A 16,247-nucleotide genomic window follows, 5' to 3' on the forward strand; every position below is an offset into this window, starting at 1 on the left:
AAATAGCCATTGTCCTAAATTCTATGATCATCCATCTCCTGCCTTCCTTTTTCTATAGTTTGATATATTTGCATGTAGACATTACTTAAAAGTATGTATTTTATTTTAGTTATCTTTTACTTTATAAAGAGTGTGTCATATTTTATTTACTCTTTGAGGACTTACCACTTAAATTTACATGTCCAAGATTCTCTATATAGTTGTGTTGCTGTAGCTCATTTGCTGTGACTATATACAAAAATTACACTGTGTCTCCACCAGAGTCAATTCATTCACTCTCCCACTGATGGGTGTTGGGATTGTTTCCTGGTTTTGCCTGTTATGAGCAGTGCTGCTGTGAACATTCTCCCATGGCTACTGTTGAATGTTCATTAGCCTTAGAGCAGAGGCACTCGAGGACAGCGTCACCTTTCACAAAACAGTCTAGAGTCACAGAATTTTAAAGATAGAAGGCGCTTAAAATCCCATAGGCCAGAGAGATCATCTGGGGTCCATCGTGTTGTGCCCCAGCATCTCTTCATACTGACCTCACTCTTTTAGGATAAATGATCTACCACTAGAGTTGGACTGTGAGTGTTTGGAAGCAGGGCCCCTGTCTTCTTAGCTAATACTTCTATTTTGTCACTGCCTTTACCTGGACTCCCTGGCTATAGGCTTGCCCTTTGCCCTGTAATTCCATAACCCACATTATAGGTGGTTGAATACCTATTTAATGCAAACCTAGCTATGGCAATCCCTGATGTAAAATTTTCAAAGGCTTTGCATGCTTTTCAGGATCCCTTTACCCCATACATAAGGCTCTTTACAAGTTGATCCCTGGGCACTTCCAGACTCACCCCTGGCTGCGCCACAGCACTTCACAGTACCGACTACTTGTAGTTCCACCCACACACCACAAGGGTTTTGGCCTCAGGACCATTGCATAAGGTGTTCCCCTCTGCTTGGCAAAAAATCTCTAGTCCAGACAAATACTACATCCTCAGACCTCAGCTCCCCGGTCACTTCCTCTGGAAGCTTTCCTGAACTGTCCCCAGGCTTGGATAAAGAACCCCCCACCCCACCCCCACCAGCATGCTTTCCCAGTGCCCTGCGCAAAACCCCATCGCAGCACCTACCATACATCTCCGTAATTTAATTATCCATTTTCCTTTCTGAGTTGCTCAGTAGATTTAAAGGCTTCTGAGTTCTAGAACTACATTTTATTCATCTTTATATTTCTTGCCATTTAGCAAAATACTAAATATATGTTTATGGAAACAGGAAAGGAGGAGGAAGGGAGGGAGGGAAGGAGGAAGCTTTATATCTCCAGGGCCTAGGGTAGTACCTGAGCATAGAGGCCTTCAATAAATGTTTGTTGGCTTAATGAATTCACAGATGAACTATGACTGGACTGCTCAAAACAATATTATTTGAAAGTATTAAGGCAGAAAAAAATAATAAACCTTTTAGCTTGTTCAGTGTCTACATACCTGTGGGGGAAAACGTCACCTTGTACAGAGAGTTTCTGCTGGGCGTAGAGCAGGGAACCAGCGACACGAGGGGGAAACACAGAAACCAAAGAGGGCCGTACCCACAGATGTCCAAAAGGGGGTGCCCGATATCTGCTACCAAGAGTGACCTACTGGGAGCAGGTAGAAGGTGGTTCTGTGTAGTGGGGAAACCTATTGCTCTTTTACAGCTGATGGAAGAGTGGTGAGTGTGACAGCCAGGTATGCACGAGGGTCAGAGAGAGGACAGACAGACTCTGGGCTCGGCAATGCAGATGTGAGCTGTAAAGAGATGGTCCCCATCTCAAATAAATGGCCACGTGGATTAAGAAGGAACGGGCCCTGCAAGCCACAGAAAGAGGGACCCACTTCCTGAGTCGTTGGTGGGGAGGGAATTTTAATATGACAAATTCTCATTAGCGTGAGGCTGTCGTTCCGCTTTGCAAAAATGTAAATGAAATAAATGATCCCCCTTCATGGTTCTGTCTTCTATTCATTTTGTCTGACATTTCCTAGTGCCTGTATTTATTGTTTGTTAATGGAAATTTCTCCTTGCGATGTGCCCTTTTTCCAGCTTGTTTCAATCAATCAGGTACAGATCTCAGTGGAGACGGGCCCTGAAAATGACAACCTCACGATCTAGTTTTGCCTGAATATCTTCCACTATTAAATGTATTCGCCAACCAGGAGGGCATCCCTCCTCATTATTTCATACCAGTCAATTCTCCATGATTCATGGACTAATTATTCAGTAATTATATTTCTTACCCTTAGGCAGAGCCACAGGATGTTGTAAGGAAGTTGGATACCTGAGAACACAGGGTTTTCCCCAGTGTGGGTCATGCAGGGAGGAGGTGCCATGGTTTGAATTGTGTCAAAAGATAGGGTCACCTCCTAACCCCTGGACCCATGAATGTGACACTATTTGGAAATAGGATCTTTGAAGATGTTTTTAGTTAAGATGAGGCCAGTCTGGCGTAGGGGGGCCCTCACACGGCTGGAGCCCTTGTAAGAAGATGAGAATTGGCCTCAGATGAGACGAGAGGGCCATGGGTGGCTGACATATGCCAGAAGCTGGAACAAGTGAGGAAGGGTTCTCCCATGCAGGTTTCGGAGAGAGTTGGGGACTCCGCTGACACCTTGATTTCACACTTCCGGCTTCCAGAATTGTGAGACAATAACATTTCTGTGCTTGAAGCCACTCAGTTTGTAGCACTTTGTTATGGAAGCTCCAGGAAATGAAGACAGGGGGCTCCTTCCAAGAGCAGCGCCATCCCTGGGGCCTCCTCTGCCCGGGCCTGGCCTCCACTGTTCTCCGTGTGGCTGTGGCAAAGCTGACTCCGATCTTCTCTGGCTCTCCCCTGGCTTCCTGGTGTCTCTTTATGCCTCCCAATAAAGCATAAATTCTTGTCTTCTAACTCCAGGGCCTCTCAGAGATCAGGAGAAGCCTAAACTACAAACGTTATTTGAAGAAAAAAAAAGCAAAACAGGATTTAAAACAAAAAATCATGGCATACCTTAAATGTAATTAATGCTTTTTAAACACCCAAAATACAAACCAACACGTGCAATTCACAAGATAATTATGAGATTTATAGAAATGATTAAATTAATCATACACTATAGGGAGCATGGTCCAGAAATGTGACAAAAGTATTAAGTTGGGCCTTCTTTCAATTGTGTGGGTGTACCTCTGAGACTATATATTAATATATAAAACTTCCTTTGAAAGAATGTCAAAGGTCTAAATTTGAAAGGTTTTGTGTACAAGGCCCTGCCCCCCCCCCCCCCCCCAGGGCTGGTAACGGGAACCTTCCTTAGATTTACGATTGTCATTATCATCATCATCATGGACTTCATTCTACTAGGATCCCAGTTACTCTGTGTGCTAGTTAGGTTCAGGTGTCAACTTAGCCAGGTGAAGGTGCCTGGTTCTGTTGCCGTGGACATGAGCCAACTGCATGTGAACCTCATCTGTTGCTCATTACATCTGCAATCAGCTAGGAGGTGTGCCTGCTGCAATGAATGATGTTTGATTTAATTGGCTTGGTGCTTAAATGAGAGAGCCCAACGTGGTCAGCCCAAGCAGCTCAGCACACCTCATCTCAGCACTCGCAGCTCAGCCCAGGCATTTGGAGATGCAGAAAGGAATTACCCCAGGGAAAGTTGTTGGAACCCAAAGGCTTGGAGAGAAGGCCAGCAGAGATTACCTTGTGCCTTCCCACCCCACGTAAGAGAAAATCTCAGATGAAAGCTAGCTGCCTTTCCTCTGAAGAACTATACATTTTTAACTAAATAAATTCCCTTTTATTAAAAGCCAATCCATCTCTGGTGTGTTGCATTCTGGCAGCTTTGGCAGACTAAAACATTCTATCAGTGAGCTCTGCCAGTTGTGTTGAATTCCACACCATCCTCTATCCTCATGCCCCCATGCCTCACTCCAGATGGTGGAATACCTCTGTATCTGTAAAAATAGTAAAAAGAAGTAAATGAAAATGTGAATATTTCATTCTATGAGCTGCTCTGGAGAAAAGAGAACCCAATGTTGGGTGTGGATGGTTATTACGAGTTAAGAGATTTTCTAAAGATTTCACAAACTTTGTGTAGCCTAGTCTTTCTGTCCCAAAGTGGATCAAAAGGACACATGGTGAAGAAATGGGAATGTTCTTATATTGGTTGTGGTGGTGAATGCATAACTACGTGATTATACCAGGAACCATTGATTGATAGTATGCTGGGATTGATAGTATGCTGTGTAAATCAAACTGTTAAACCAACATAAAACTACAAGTGTGGAGAGAATGTGGAGAAATAGGTACACTTATACACTGTTGGTGGGAATGTAGAATGGGCAGTCCCTTGGGAAAGTAGTTTGGTGGTTCCTCAGAACGTTAAGAATAAAATTGCCATATGATACAGCAACCCCATTACTAGGAATACACTTGGGAGAACTGAAAGCGAGGACATAAATAGACATTTGCACACCAATGCTTATGGTGACATTATTCACAATTGCCAATGGTTGGAGGAAGCCCAAATGTCTATTGGCTTGATAAATGGAGGGGCAAACTGGGGCATATACCTATGATGGAATATTGTGCAGCTGTAGAAGTCACGATGCATGCAATGACATGGATGAACCTTGAAGACATTATGTTGAGCAAAATAAGTAAAAAACAAAAGAACAAATATTGTATGGTCTCACTAATATCAGTGAACTATAATGAACAAACTCTGAGAGTTAAATTTGAGAGCATAGGTGAGCAAGAGATAGAAAAGGACAGAGATTGGGCAATTGATGCCTAAGTAGTACAGAATGTTTTATAAGGTTGATTGTAAAAGTTCAGAAATAGATAGCACAATACTGTGTAATGGTAGCACAATACTGTAAGTGTAAGTAACAAAACTGAGTGTGAGTAGGTTTGAAAGAGGAAGGCTAGAAGTTGTGTAAATCATCAGCAGGAAATCTAGAAGATAAAAACTGGGACTGTATAACTTAGTGAAACCTAGAATGTATGATGACAGCAGTTAATTGCACAACTATAAAAAAGTTCTTACATGAACTATAAAAAATGTAGTCACTATTACAAGGTATTAGTAATAGGATGGTACTTGGGAAAAATACAATGGACGCAAACTAAGCTCTATAGTTAGCAATAACGTTGCAGTGTTCTTTCATTAATTGTAACAAAGACCCTATACCAAGGCCAAAGGTCAATAATAGGGAGATATAAAGAGTATGGAATTTTTTTTTCTTTTTTTGCAAGAAAAAAGAATATTCTCATATTGATTGTGGTGGTGAATTCATAACTATGTGAATAAACCAGGAGCCATTGATGGTACACTTAGGATGGATGGTATGGTGTAAATAAAAACTTTAAATAATTTTTTAAAAAAAAGAGGACACATGGCTCTGTGTTACTTCTTAGGCATCTTGCACATTCTTATGGTCCTAAACTTGTCTGGGCTTATGGGGTGTTGTGTTTCATTTGTTGTTGTTGTTGTTGTCATTGTTTTTCTCAAAGGGATGTTTTTCTCTCTCGGTCTTTCGCCAGTGAAGCAGTGGCCTTGGAAGATGCTGGGAGGGACCCCACATACCCAGCTCCCCTCTCATGTCCAACTCACAGACCACCAGCCTCATTCTCTGATTGAGTGACCTGCTCCTCCAATCCCACGTTCAAGTTCACTGACTTGAATTGTGCTCTCTTTTGGGGAAAAAGTGAATGGCAAGAGAATAGGGCTTGGCTCAGGTGTGATGAGTGCTGGCTCTGGCAGTGCTGGATTCCCACAGACGGAATATTAGCCTCAGGTAGAAAAAAAAAAGCAGAGCTCTATTTATCACTCTCCTGAGTCCACTAAATACCAGATCCCCATAAAGACAGCAGTCATCAGTTAAATAAATGAGCCATTAAGTTGAGAACAGATGTGTGAAAACAGATCTTGATTTACAGTCTTGATTTACTGACCCTTGGTAGACATGAGTTTGGTAATGGACTTTATCTGTAACAAAACAGTTTGGACAACATGGTGTCCTTTTCTACTCTAAGTAAACCTGATGAAGCGACCCTGGGGCCAAGCAGGTCTCTCCTATAATGAACTCATTTTCCCTCTTAACTCAAGTGCTTACAAAAGGTTGATAAAGCACCTGCCAGCCACACTGTTAATCTCATCAAGCTGGACCTACATTTGGGTGTTGTGGCCCCAACCTATGTTTTCAAATATTACTGACCCTTAAAATATTTGGAGATCTCTGACAGGCTTTGCTAAGACACATTTTGATTGACACAGGCTAGTTCTTTCCATAGGTAGCTGCATGGTACAAAGAAACTCTCACAGTCTCTCCCCACATTTGGGGTGTCTGTTTCACATATAAAAATCATTAAAGGGTTTTAAAAGAGAGTTTGATGTTCAGCAAACTTAAAACTGCTACATACTAATGACACCTTCCATTGTTGTGTTTTGCGGTTTTGTTTTGCTTTGTGTGCTTTTTGTGTTTGTTTTACCATTCTACATCCTATTTGTCATTCCACATGTCCAGTGTAAAATTCCTTTGGATGAGTGGGTAAGCTAATCGAGACTCTGTAAAATGAGCTTCAGGGACATAAAGCAGGGACAGGAGCAGAGCGGGAGAGCAGAACCACTGACTTACATTCCGGCTCTCACTCTTAGAGGGCCAAGCGTCCCTGTGCTAGCCAGTGGTTCTCAGGAGGCAACCCTGGGTGTGGGCTGTGACTGGTTTCACCTGCAAGAAACAGAAGGAACTTGACCTTGCTTATGAAGATGAAGAAGGAGGAAGAGAAGGAAGAAGGTCATGGAGAAAAGAAGAGAGGTGATAGTAATAGTAGTAGTTGTAGAGGAGGTGGTTGTATACTTAGAAGTGGCCTCTGGAGTGGAGTGGATTCAATATAAGGAATCTAGAACAAACCATAGACCTCAAGGGCATGTGAATATCCAGGCTTCAGAGCCAGGAGCCCATGAGAAGCACAGGAACATGCTCTCCTCAGGCTTCCTCTCTGCAGACCTTCTGCGTTCTGTCCCCCCAAGCCCACCCCATCCTGAGACTGGCTTCCAGATACTCAGTCTGCATGGCAAGAAACTACTTCACTACAGTCTCCAAGATGTCATAGCTCCTCTTATCCTGAGAACAGCCAAGACTAAAGTAGGACTTTTTGATACCAATACCAAACCAATACCAAATTTCCATGAGAGTGAGTAGGATTGGTCCAGCTCAAAATAGTCTATGAGATCCCATCAATTGCCCAAGGCACCAAGTTGTAGAGTATAAACAGAACTCAGCTCTGCTGGTGAAGGGGGACTGTTAAGTGATCATGGGAGCTGGAGAAAAACTCCAAAAGTATTTTTTAGAACCTATAACTGTCTTTCACTTAATGCACAGATCATTCTCTTTGGGTATTATGAAACTGCACTTCTGGGTTTTTTGTTGTTATTGTTGTTTTGTTATGTTTGGGCTTGGTTTTGGTTTAAGTCAATAATTTACTTGAGAAATTCACTAAAACTCCACACTTCCCTCGTCTCCTCATTCTAAGCAGCACATTATACTCATTCTTTCTGGTATAAATAATTTTGTGGGTGCAAAAAGAAAATGGATGTAAGAGTTTTGCTCCAGCCCCTTCCAAACTAGACATAGACCAAATTGTTTGAAAAACACCATCCTTACACCATTTCCAAGGAAGGAAACAAGTCGACTCTATTGTATTTTCTTCCATAAGAATAAGAGATATGTTCACTTTAAAGAGAAAGAGATTATTTGAATTATGCCTAGCAAAATAATTGTAGGTGCTTAAGGCTATATCATAAACGATTTTTGCTCTAAGGCCGAACAACTTCAAAATATTGTTCCTGTCAAATCACACCACTGTCTATTTCTCCTTTCCTGAGTTTATTTGCAACTTCTCCTGAAAATAACCACACTGTTGGTGTGAGAGACTGAATCACAGCTCAGTGCCTCCTCCCTGTCTCCCCAGAACCTTATTCTAAATATAGTTGACAGCAGTGTGGCAGGAAATCGTTATGATCCAGAAGTTACATGGGACTGAAAGCCGTGGCGAAGTGAGTTGCGGGTATTAGAGTCCATTCTGGGCGTTTGCCTTTCTTTGAAATGTCTTCCGGTTTTTAATGCCTGCGAGGATCTCAATAGACTTTGTTTTGCCCCATTTCCTCCCAGGCTTAGTGCTAATGTGAATGCTGATGTGGTGTGCCACTCCCTGGAGTTTTGTCAACAGGACACTGGCCAACCCCTGTGTCATCTCTACCCTTCTCCCAAGGTGAGTGATTTTTGCTCCAATGATCGATTGTGATGATGTACAAGCCCTTTCATTGTAAAGGGAGGCTCAGCTTCACTCATTCAGTGGTTTGGGGACAGGGAGAGGGAAGCTTGCATTTTCAATTACATTCCCTGCAATATTCCACAGTTTCAACCTAGATTCCTCCCTCTATGCTGCCAGAGGATGGCTTTGCTGTTCAATTATTGTGGACTGTGACCTTGAGCTGGGTTGAGGGAGGTAGGACGTCTGACTAAAGAGACAGAGGTTCAAATTCACTCTTCCACTTAAAAATTAGGCAGGTAGGTCACTTTTATAGGGTGACTGACTCATTCCAATTTGCCTGGAACTTCACTGGTTTTAGCACTAAAAGTCCCACGTCCCAGGAAACCATGCCACCCTGGGAAAACCTGGACAGTTGGTCATTCTAGTTTGAGTTTTATTGTTCTCATCTATAAAATGGGTATAAGAATAATGCCTCCCTTATGGGTTTGTTGTGGGGAGTAGGTGAGCTAACACATATAAAATGCTTAGCAGAATGCCTGCTACAGAAAATGGTTTTAATGAAAATGGTAGCTAATGTCATTATTATCAATATCATTGTTATGCAAAGATAGTTGATCAGAATGCCCTGTCCATGTTATATAATTTTTGGCAATTTTTAATTGTATCGCAGCCAAAGATAAGGCTGCAAATGTTGACACAATTCTCTACCCACGCTATGGATGCAAGTGTAATATTAAATCCGGTTAGACATCACAATATTGATTTTCAGAAGCTTCTATAAAAAATTTTATATATTTTATTCCTCCTTTCCCAGAATGGTATATAACAAAACAGGTTTCTGTTTTAATTGTAATTTCATTTTTATTAGCATTGAAATAAAGTCCATTTTAAAAGTCATGACCTAAATAATGAACATAATTTTGATGACTGACAATAGCAAACATCATATAGACCTGTTTCCTCGAGCAGGAAGAAAGAGATGCAAAGGTTTGGGGTCCTAGGTATTTCGTGTGACCTCTATCTCAGGCTAAGTGCCAGTGATATTTCCCCTCATTCTGCATGAGAAGCTGTGGGCTCCACTGGTTTCTAGAGGAGCTAGTTAATTTTAATTAAAAAAATCATTTGTGTAGTCAATTAGCATGTGAATATTGTATCATCACGTTTGCCATTTGATAGTGCAAATGCAAGAAGGCCAATGAGTTTTTGTGATGTCTATATATTTAAATAACATCACATTATATATGCCATTATACCCACAGCAGTACATAATCACTAAATATTCACTTTCTAATGATCCTACTTTAAAATGATGTTTTTACATAGTCCTTGATTTTTATACTCTGTGGTGATTATACCCCAAATTTCCTTGATTTCTCATCTTCCTGTCACAAGCCTCTTTTCAATTCCCAACTCTGGACCATCCTGTTAGGCTGCAGGGGAGGCAAAGGATTTTCTCCCAGAAATGTTCAGCTTCCACCAGCGCTAGGCATTCAGGGCACCTGGAAAACCCTCCCTCATCAACTCCTTTCACCTTTGTCTTCAAATTCCCCTCGTGAGCCTCCATCTCTGGGGATACCCAGACAAAAGGAACAATCAGCATAACTGTCCACAGCTTCTGTCCTCTTTGCCTCCAAGGTTTCCTTTCTTAGCAATAACCCACATTCCCTGAGCACTCCCTGCGGCCAGACACTGGGCTACGAGTCTAATGCTTCAGCTTCTTTAGTCCCCAAATCACCTTATCATGCTCCAGTATGGCTCCATTTCACAGGTGAGGAAACTGAGGTTTAGAGACATTGTGCAACTTGCTGAAAGTCACCCCACTGGAAAAAACAGAGTTGGCATTCAGATGCTTATCCTAGCTCCTTGATGTTGGACTCTTCACCCCGTGTCAGTGTTTCTTGGGGGGACTCCTCACAAAACTCAGTTGAAATCCCACCACCATAAATAACCCATGTTGAAAGGCTGGTAGTTTTCCTTTTAAATTTTTGAGTAAATTATATTACATTAATAATTTCTTTGAGAGCTGTGACAATGGTGCACGCATGATTTTTTGCACCCAACTTTCCCCCTTAACATTACATTTTGAGCATTTATTTTTTAAATGATATATATCAGATCTTTTTTCATTTCTCTGACATATAAGTCATTCCTAAAAACCATGTATAAGTTAGCAAACTTTACAAAAGGTAGTATAGATGGAACTAGAAACAGAGAACATTTCCAGTCCCTCAGAAGGCTTCCCCTAACCTTCCCAATTAAATACCCCACAAGATAGCCACTACTCTGAACTCTGTCACCACAGATCCATTCATTTACATAAAATTCTATTCCTGAACTTCCCAATAAATGGAATCAAACAGGATGTTCTCCATTTTGTCAGGCCTCTGATCTGTGAGATTCATCAGGGTTTGGGGTGTAGCTGGCTTGTATATAGAATTCACACAATCAGCTTTTGATGTAACTCCTGCTATCACTTCTCAATTAGTCCAACCAAATCTGCTCTTGCCTTCCTTCCAATCAAGTCTCCACAGTGGGGCAGGCCATGATGGCACAGCCCCAGAGTTCTCACCTGCCATGCCGGAGACCCAGGTTCGATTCCCGGTGCCTGCCCATGCAAAAAAAAAATCTCCACAGTGACCCCAGAACGTATCTTTCTATAAGATAAATATGGTCACATAACCCTGCCCCCTACCCCTTCTGCCTGGAAAGCAATTTCCACCTCCCTCCTTCGACTTGGTGGATTCCTTAAGCCCTCTGCTTACATTTTATTTCTTTAGGAAAGCCATCCCTAATTCCTATTTAATATCCCTCTTGCCATAGCTCCTGTGCACCCCTTCATTGAATTTATCCCATTTTAAATCATATAAATACCAGCTTGATTGCCTTTGAGTCTCTTCCCCCAGGCTTCAACCTCCAGAGTCCAGAAGGTTGGACTCCGTCTCGTTCACCACTGTACACCAGATACTTAGGATGGTACCTTATACATAGCAAAGAAATGTTTGTTGAATGAATAAACGAAGTGCCCCTTGCTTCTTGTTTGCATCTCTAATAGAAATTCTGCATAGCCTAATTTTCCCAATGCATATTGCTGATCATGTTCTTGCCCCCCAGCTTACGATCTCCACTTTGCCCCAAAAAAGTACAAAGTTTTGCTTAGCATTTTAGGATCCTCCAAAGTTTTTCCAGGCTTGCTTTCCAGTCTTGTTCTGATGTATCCCATGTTACATCCAAACAGAGAGTGATTGACTCTCTCTTGAGCCCACCCCAACCGTCCTACCTCTGCACCGTTGGTCTTAACCATTCTCTCCACCCAAAATGTCCCTTCCACCATGGCCATCCCTCAAGTCTATCTCAACTGTCACCTTCTCCCTGAAATAATAGCTAATTCTCCAAACAAAATGTTAACTTTCCTCATAATCATCATCATGATAAGAACTTTTTCTCAAGTCCTTACAATGTTTCAGGTATTGTTCTAAATGTTGTGTATCTATTAATTCATTTGATCTTATGAAGTAGGTTTTGTGACTTACATTGTATAGGTGAGCCAACTGAGGCACAGAGATATTAAGATTCTGTGGCTTTCCTTATTAGGACATAAGCATATCAGAGTAGCAGATCTAGATCTTGCCCATCTTTTTTCCCTCCATTACACCAGGGACAAACTTGGCATATGGGTGATATGGAAAAAGCAGCAGCAAATGCATGTTAACAGCATGCCAGTCACGGTGCTTTACATGTGCGACTGCACTTAATCCTCAAACCAGTGCTATGAAGTGTGTGCTTCTTTTGCAGATTAGGAAACCAAGACAGCAAGGGATTTGTCCAGGTTACACAGCTAGCATGGAGCAAAAACAAGATTCATGCATGAGCCTGTTTGCCTTCAGAGCCCAATCTCTTGCAATGTGTTCTATGCCTCACTGGTGCACCTTGAGTTTGTTTTTTTGTTTTTTGTTTGGTTTTTTGTTTGTTTTGTTTTGGTTTTTTGTTTTGGGTTTTTAAAAAAAATACTTTTATTGACATATCTTCACACATATATAGTCCATACGTGGTGTACAGTCAATGGCTCACAATATTATCACTTTGTTGTATATTCATCACCATGATCATTTTTAGAATATTTGCATCACTCTAGAAAAAGAAATAAAAAGAAAAAAGTCATATATCCCATACCTCTTACCCCTCCCTCTCATTGACCACTAGTATTTCCATCTATCCAATTTATTTTACTCCTTATCTCCCTCATTATATATTTCTTTTTTATCTGCATTTTTTACTCATCTCTCCATACCCTAGCTAAAAGGAGCATCAGACACAAGGTTTTCACAATCACACTGTCACATTATAAAAGTTATACCATCATCTTAAAGAATCAAGGATACTGGAACACAGCTCAACAGTTTCAGGTACTTCCCTCTAGCCACTCTAATACACCATAAACTAAAAAGAGATACCTATATAATGCATAAGAATAACCTCCAAGATGAATTCTTGACTCTATTTGAAATCTCTCATCCACTGAAACTTTATTTTGTCTCATTTCTCTCTTTCCCCTTTTGGTCAAGAAGGCTTTCTCAATCCCATGATACCAGCTCCCAACTCATCCCAGGATTTCTGTCCCATGTTGCCAGGGAGATTTACACCCCTGGGAGTCATGTCCCACATAGCGGGAGGGTGGTGAATTCACCTGCCAAGTTGGCCTAGAAATAGAGAAAGGTTATATCGAGCAACAAAAGAGGTTCTCTGGGGGTGACTCTTTGGCATAATTATAAGTAGGCTTAGCCTATCCTTTGCAAGAACAAGTTTCATGGGGCAAACCCCCAGATTGAGGACTCAGCTCTCCTTGGGTTTTGTTATTTTGATTCAAAAGGCACCAAATCATATGTAGTACTCTGTAGCCTCCCTGTCTTGCTTGTCTTATATTTTGGATTCCAGTACAATATAAACTGTCTGGCGCAAGCCATGCCTCCCCAGTCTGCAGCTAATCCCAGTGATGTTCAGGCTGTGAGCCCAGAGTAGGGTGAAGAGGCTCCCTCTGTGCTGGGAGCAGGCAGGACAGAAACAGCAAGGAAGAACAGCAGCCCTCTAGTTTTGAAGGGACTCCCGCATTTGGAGATCTGAATGAACATCCTGTTGATCAAAAGCAGCATAGTTAAAATTCCAGACCCACTTCTTGCCAGTCCAAAAATGACAAACTCCATTTATAATTAATTAAAGCAAAGCACAATCCATATTGTTTGGCATCAAAATAAAAGGAAAAAAAAAAAGAGGGTGGGAAGAAAGGAAGGAGGGAGGAAGGGAGGGAGGGGGAAAGGGAGGCAAGGGGAGGGAAGGAGAGGGAAAAGAAAGTGTCAGGCTGCATTGTAAAGGCCAAGCTGATGGTTCTGTGTTGCCTACTTTGGGGCAATTATCATTACCACCCTTCCCTTCATTTACACTTGGAAAAGGGCATCAACTGTTTGTATGTGTGTGAGTGTGTATGTGTGTGTGTGTGTGTGTGTGTGTGAGTGTGTGTACATAACAGTGATTCTGACACCATGGCCCTCAAACTGAAAATTGAATGTGGTTCCCTCCCATGCCCTGTGGCTCTCTAAGCCTCTCTTTTTCAGATCCCAGTGTTATAGGAGCCTCCTGGGACCAGGAGCAGCTGGTAGTCTCCTCAGGTTGAAGCTGCTCCTTCCTGGGTCATCTCACTCAGAGATCCCCTTCCTAACTGCCGCTGTGATGGCAGGACATACTACATTTGCAAACATCTCAAAGACACACTCAAGACTTACCTCATACCACTTGGATCCACCTTGAAAGAGAATTATATTCAGAACATGTGCCCTGCGCAGAGATAGTTTCTCCTTATTTCCCAGGGACCTCCAGCACATTTAAACTGTGGGCAGGAGGTAATATGGACTTGGAAAGGGATTTTCCACGATGAATCTGATTTCCACAGGAGCCAGAAGCTCTCCAATGCTGAGTAAGGGTGCATACACGGGGAATTGTGTTTCCTTGGGATCCAAGCCACTAAGGGGCTGAAATAAATAGCTATGGCAGGGAATAAGTTCACTCTCTTTTTAAGAGGAAGTGACACAAGACACATTTTTGTTTGACTGAATAATAAACAGACATCAGGAATTTACTTTTATGTTTTTAATGTTACATGTCTAATGAAGCATCTGGTACCTCTTAATAGAAGGTCTCAGGTAGTGAGATTTAGGAAATACCACAGATGGGCAGGAAAGAGAATATTTTCTGAGATTCTTTAATCCTTAAATTTTATTCTATACAATCAACAGTACCATTCTGTCCATAATAATAATAATGATGTATTTAGACCTATGAGCCCATGATGGATCTTCATGTGTATTATCATCAAATCTTCCTCAAATCCTGTTTCATTTTTAATAAGCTTTTCATTTGGGAATACTTTGAGAATTCCAGGAGGTTGCCAAGGTAATGCAGAGTTCCTGGGTATCCACCCAGTTTCAGTGACTCCTGATGTCACCATCGTACATGACTTGAGTTGAAACTGAAGTGCCCGGTGGTGCTGCATCACTAGTACATTACTATTACAAACTAACCAGGTTCCACCATTCCCACTTAGGGCCCTTCTCTGTCCCGGGACCCAGCCTTGGACACAACCATGTGTTTAGTTGTCATGTCTCCTTAGTGTGCCCTGGTCTGGGAGAGATTCTCTGTCTTTCTGTTTTGCATGTCCTTGACCATTTTGAGGAGGACTGATAAAGTACTTTGTGAATTGTCCCTAGGGATGTGAACCTTGGTGACTTGTTTGAGGCAGTATTTGCCAGGCATCACCACGGTAAAGTCATTTTCCCCCTCTCCATACTCTGTTCTTTGGTAGCAAGTCACTAAGTCCAACCCACACTGCAGAAGTGAAGGAATCTCAGCTCTACTACCTAGAGAGGGAAGTATCTTCATAGATTATTTGGAACTCTTCTGTAAAGATGTGTCTCTTCTCCCCCATTTATTTATTTATTTGATCATTTATTTATATCTATATGGACTCATGTTTATGTATTTTTACTTTAAATTTTAATCCAATACTACCTTATCTATTTTGTTACTCAAGTTGTTCCAAATTTGGCCATTGGGAGCGCTTTCTGGTTTGGCTCTGTGTCTCTTTGACATGCTCCAATTCTTTTATTTTTTGAGCACTTCCTTTCTTTCTGGTTCTATAAGATGCTCCAGATTCATGTGCATTATTTTTGCCCTCGTCTTAGAATCAGCCTTTTCTCCAAGAAGCCTTGGTTCCTTTAACTGGAGAATGGTGTTAGAACCCAAGATGTGGGTATGGGGTGTGCTCATTGCTACTGGAATGTCATTGTTTCTAGGTTCTCTTTTAGCTAAGCTAGGGAAATATATAACCTGTGAATACATACATGAATTTATGTTATTCATCTCTCTCTGTGTATACACAAAACACAGACACATATGAAGATGAGTTTATATAATATGAATATATCAGTCCAACTCAAATCCAGTATTATGGTGCCAAACTCTGATTTACAGGTATAGTTCTCAAACATATTTTGCAGTTGATGCTTAACGGCTTAACCCAGATCCTATAATTAGTGTGTAAAACCTGAACTCAACTCAAGGCTTTGCACTTCCAACCTCCAACTCTTCGCACCTGTGCAACTGCAGAGCAATTCAACATAGCCGGTTCTCAATGTCATAGGGAAGTATGCCAGCTTTGATTTTCATTTTAATTAAATATCCTGAAAGTTTAATTTCCAAGAATCTTACAAAAGTATCCTAAATTTCTCAATACCAATTAAATCATGCAGTTATTTGCTCACCCAGTCCATCATGCCTCCACAATTGATATATGAGCACCTGTCATCTCCCCACCCACTGCCAGGCATGCTAAGCATGGTGTTTCTTGTATCTATCTCAGGTCTACAAGACGGACGTGATTCTTCTTTTTATAAATAAGACTACTGAGACCCAGAGAACTGAGAGA

General features: G+C 41.5%; 1 protein-coding gene across 2 annotated transcripts in view; it reads left to right on the top strand.

Moving 5' to 3' along the window:
* The window catches only part of AOAH (acyloxyacyl hydrolase), a 224,956-nt gene that overhangs the window by 53,763 nt on the left and 154,946 nt on the right, over window positions 1-16,247 (top strand). For both annotated transcript variants that reach the window (XM_077119693.1, XM_077119705.1), the window contains exon 4: window positions 8,173-8,272. In XM_077119693.1, the coding sequence (XP_076975808.1) occupies window positions 8,173-8,272 (100 nt within the window). The remainder of the gene's footprint in view (window positions 1-8,172; window positions 8,273-16,247) is intronic.

The sequence above is a fragment of the Tamandua tetradactyla genome, chromosome 1, assembly GCF_023851605.1.
Source record: "Tamandua tetradactyla isolate mTamTet1 chromosome 1, mTamTet1.pri, whole genome shotgun sequence".
Taxonomy (NCBI): domain Eukaryota; kingdom Metazoa; phylum Chordata; class Mammalia; order Pilosa; family Myrmecophagidae; genus Tamandua; species Tamandua tetradactyla.